General features: G+C 32.4%; 1 protein-coding gene across 2 annotated transcripts in view; it reads right to left on the bottom strand.

The window, feature by feature from the left end:
* The window catches only part of LOC106469853, a 17,745-nt gene that overhangs the window by 4,036 nt on the left and 8,634 nt on the right, over positions 1-5,075 (bottom strand). Inside the window, exons 5-6 of one of the 2 annotated variants that reach the window (XM_022398416.1) lie at positions 2,527-2,659; positions 1,716-1,937 (exon numbers count right to left, since the gene is read on the bottom strand). In XM_022398416.1, coding sequence (XP_022254124.1) covers positions 1,716-1,937; positions 2,527-2,659 — 355 coding nt within the window. Of the gene's footprint in view, positions 1-1,715; positions 1,956-2,526; positions 2,660-5,075 lie in introns of both variants that reach the window. The other variant, XM_022398415.1, reaches the window with a different exon arrangement.

The following is a 5,075-nucleotide window of genomic DNA, read 5'->3' as shown; positions in this document are numbered from 1 at the left end:
AGAACTGGGGCAGGGGACCCGTGTGCCAGCACCTAGTAATACCTCGGGTTGTGATTGCTTGAGCATAGAGCTACACAATGGGTTCTTTACACTCTGTCCACTGTGAAGAATTGAATCCTAAATTATAGCATTGTTAGTTCATAAACATACTACTGACCCACTGAGGGATGTATTGGCGAAGCAAAGACTAATTATGATGTATAGTTCCTTGCTAACATTACTGAAACTAAACGGATATGACTCAAGTGATTTGAATGCTGGGTTAAACGTTGGGTTAAAGAGTACAATAAGTGAATCAATATAAGATAGTTTTAAAACTAAGAGAATTTTTATGTATGTATATTGAAATCTCCAATACTTGAGTCACTGACGAAATCATTGCACTAAGAGAATCTTTATGTATGTATATTGAAAGCTCCAATACTTGAGTCACTGATGAAATCATTGCACTAAGAGAATTTTTATGTATGTATATTGAAAGCTCCAATACTTGAGTCACTGACGAAATCATTGCACTAAGAGAATTTTTATGTATGTATATTGAAAGCTCCAATACTTGAGTCACTGATGAAATCATTGCACTAAGAGAATCTTTATGTATGTATATTGAAAGCTCCAATACTTGAGTCACTGACGAAATCATTGTGTTTGCGAAGACTACTGATTACAACCTGAAAATACTTATCTTCTTAGGAACTATGACATGGATGATAGAAAAGTTCATAGAGTTATTATGAGATTTGAAGGACCACTGGAGTACACATTATGAAAACAATGAGTGTACGAACAAATGGTGCTGGGGTCCAGCTAAAGTGAGAAAGTCCTTACCTGATAGTTTTTTTACTGAGTACCTTAGCATCAAAGTTCATGAAACATGAAATAGTTTATGATTTTAAAATCCTTTACATTGTGACTCCTACTGACAAAAATATTGTTACGTCTCTGTATGTTTGTTTGTTAATTCTTCTGAGATACAAGTCCTTTCTTTATAAAACTTGTTTATTTTTCCTCAATACAACTTTGTAATGTACTTAATTTTCACAGTTACACACACTATAGTTCACAACAATTCACTCACTTTCTATCGTACTTAGAATTAATTGTCCGTCCCCTCAAACTATAGTTCTGATCTCTGTGTCTGCTATCCTAAGTTCCCGCCAACTGTAATCGCTGTCTTTCTTTCTTTCTGCCTGTTTCGTCTCTGTCTCCACTACTGCTTCGACTCCCTCTGTCTCTCTCACTGTCTAGTGCACTTATATATGATAATACTGCCTGTTCTAGAAACTTCTAAAACTCTCAACCTGTGCTACCAGCGTCACTTGACTTCCGCTGTCGTCACAATATTTTATCTTCAACCTCCCCCCAAGCTAATTCTTTACCCCCTTATCCCCCAATAAAAAATCCTAGAAATTCCACTGGTTGTCCTAGTGTAATGTATGTAGAGATCAGTGTAACTCTGCACAAACACCTCAAAGACTTTGTTTCTAAACTTAAGGACAACTTACAAAACAAGATCCCCAACAGAAACTTTTACCACTGACAACTTCAGAAGAGGTGCTTGATTCAAAAGGCATGTCTTTTGTGCCTGAAAATGACTTGCTAAACTACAGATATGAGAAGCTATACTTCGAGTAAATGGGAAGGAGACTGGACCAATTATTGATATTAAAGAGGCTCGGGAAGAATGAAAATGTTAACTTTTAACCTTTACTTACCAGAGTACTCAGATTTTTGTTGATCTTTGTTTCCGTCATAATTAAAGAATCCCTCCGTCTTGTGCTCCTCCAGATCTGAAAGAATCTGTTTACATACAATAGCATACATCAACTGTCCGTAGTGTCTCAGCTGGGAACATACACCAGTAACGTTTGGGCTTGTCAAGATATCCCGAGTAAACTTCTGGAAGCAAATGTCATTGCACAATCGCTCGTTAGTCCCTGAAATCAGGTCCTCTGCTATGAATAAAAATGTACTTGTATAACAAAAAGTAAAAAAAGAAGTAAATAGACAGACAGACAGTTCGAGCTTTGTTTCTATAAAGTTGAAAAAGAGCACCGAATTTTTCCTTTATCTTTGTTGTATATAATTGATCCGCTTTTCAACTAGATTAATATCCAGTAATATTTTCACAAGTTTTATGGGTAGCATAATAGTGTTCATTTTGATATAATTCTGCTGTTTCATTTAACTGAATACTTAGACATCAATTTTTTACATTCAAACTATTTATTAAAACACCTTTTACCACACTATATTGATATTTGCTCGCGCAGAGACAACTTTGTACGTAAGAACTTTAACAACTGTCGAATGATATTCATGGTTGTTACACTTACAAAAAAACACTTAGCACTTTGTCACAAATGCTTATATTTATCAAAAATGGAAAATTCAATAGAACTTATATCGCTAATGTTCACAAAAACAATAAAAAGTACTAAACACAACACTTTCTTTAATGAATAAATAGATTATAAAATTTTGGGGAATGATACGAATACAGTATTAAAATCAAAAAGTACTTACTCTGGGGAAAGAGAGTTTTGTCTATAATAGCCACATCTTGTAGATTTGTAAGTAAAATCTCCCCTTCTTTGGTAACTGATAAACTGTTATAAGAGAATTCTGTATACAGAAAATACCAATTGGGGTCTTCATTCTATTCAGGAAGAAATTTTTTGTCTAAGATGCAGACTGTTCTCTAATTATACGGCACACCTTAACAGTGAAGATACATGACAACACGAGCAAACAGATCTTGAAGTATCTTGATATTCTAAGTGGTAACTCTTTTTGTTCAACCATTGTTTTTTTTGTGAATAAAATCACTATACAAACACACGATAAATAAAGCTTAAAAGAAAAGAATTTGATGAACAAACTTGCAAGTTATCTATATCTTCTGACAAAGCTGTAAGAGTAAAATATTAAGTTAATAAAGATATATTCTGGAGATATAAGGTCATTATTTTATTTACATTAGAAGAAAACAATTAAAATATGGATTCTAAAAACCTAAGTAAACATTATTCAACATGTTCGGAGAAGTACAACTTCATTCATCAGCTGATTCAAAATGTAAGGGTTACAATTTAACCTAGGCCTATTAGCCCTGATGATGGTAACCGTGTGACGAAACCTAGTCGGCTGTCAGTAACGATAAAAATTTTACCTTTCACTTTGCCCAAAAGCCTCAGTTTCTATGTTTTTTACTCTTAATATAGTAGCACAAAGTGGCTGAAAAAATATTATAGGTTTAAGCTGTTGGTAACTCCTTCTACAAACTATCATTTCTTAATTATAAAATACATTTTCCAACAGTATATACAATTCAGAACCTTTGTCATTTTCAGCATCAAGTTTTTTTCTTTTGTTAATTTCAGTTGTTTCTCTGATACTACTTTATTATATTTCAGTTAAGGGACGATTTTTGGCACCTGACCAATTTATCTGGTGGTCTGAGTCCACCATGTGATTGTCAATTCTTCAAATTAACTTTTTTTTTTGCAGTAGGTTTTTAGGTTCTTTCAGCCTAACTTGAATGCATCATTTTAGTTTGTTTAAGGCAGACTTTTTCACAAGTACAGTGGATTTTTTATAGGTACTTTGTTTTTGGTTCTTGTTTGTTTTGTATTTTCCTCTATTAAAAGTTTACCTATTTTGTTGTATGATCTGAAAAACTTTTTCTTAAAATAAGTTGTTTGAAAGTTATGTTAAAGAAATCAATCTTCCTTGTTTGTTCTTTTGGTTTCACTTTTTCTGGCCTAGTTTAAATTATAACCATTACAAACATTTTGATATCCAGGTGAAAGAAAGTTGTACTTTTTTGAACATGTTTAGTAAATATTCCTTACATGTCTTTGGCATCCATGTGCTGTTCTCCTGCAATCGTCAATTAATTTTTAAGCTCCTGCTAGTTTGTATTGTGATTTTATTTGTGCAAAAAAAGTTGAATAAAACAAGTTCCTATATGGAAAAAAGGATCAGATCCAATTTTGTAATATTGTATTTTCCTGTAACATAACTATATGACAATGTCTTTCAGCTATTTTTTGTTTACATTTTGAAAATAGCCAAATCCTCAGGAGTAGTCAAATGTAATATAAAGCATCATATAATAAACAGTGATGCAATAAAAAGAACTGATTAAATGGAGTGAAATACAAATATTAACAAACAATTCTGTTTGTTATCAAAAAACTTCTTAACTTGCATGAATGATAATCATTCTATAATGTAACATGAACAAAGATTAAACAAAATAAGCACTCCTAGGCCTTTTCAAACTCACAGCTAACAAAGCTAACTCATTCTTCTTTCTTATACAAATAGTAGTTTGTGTGTGTTTTAAACAATAGTTATGTCATTAATGCTATGTCAGCCTATCCAAATACCAATTCCCAACTAAGTGAAAATCTCCTGAATCCAAATGAACAAATTATATATCTAAGACATCGTTGATCCAAACTCTGAACATTCTTTATGAACAAACTATAAATCTAAAACATCGTTGATCCAAACTCTGAACATTCATTGTGAACAAACTATAAATCTAAGACATCGTTGATCCAAACTCTGAACATTCATTATGAACAAACTATAAATCTACAACATCGTTGATCCAAACTCTGAACATTCATTGTGAACAAACTATAAATCTACAACATTGTTGATCCAAACTCTGAACATTCATTATGAACAAACTATAAATCTAAGACATCGTTGATCCAAACTCTGAACATTCATTATGAACAAACTATAAATCTACAACATCGTTGATCCAAACTCTGAACATTCTTTATGAACAAACTATAAATCTAAAACATCGTTGATCCAAACTCTGAACATTCATTGTGAACAAACTATAAATCTAAGACATCGTTGATCCAAACTCTGAACATTCATTGTGAACAAACTATAAATCTAAGACATCGTTGATCCAAACTCTGAACATTCATTATGAACAAACTATAAATCTACAACATCGTTGATCCAAACTCTGAACATTCTTTATGAACAAACTATAAATCTAAGACATCGTTGATCCAAACTCTGAACACTCATTGTGAACAAAC

The sequence above is a fragment of the Limulus polyphemus genome, unplaced genomic scaffold, assembly GCF_000517525.1.
Source record: "Limulus polyphemus unplaced genomic scaffold, Limulus_polyphemus-2.1.2 Scaffold3685, whole genome shotgun sequence".
Classification (NCBI taxonomy): domain Eukaryota; kingdom Metazoa; phylum Arthropoda; class Merostomata; order Xiphosura; family Limulidae; genus Limulus; species Limulus polyphemus.
Note: the sequence above shows the minus strand (reverse complement) of the source record. Positions and strands in the feature narration are given on the sequence as shown.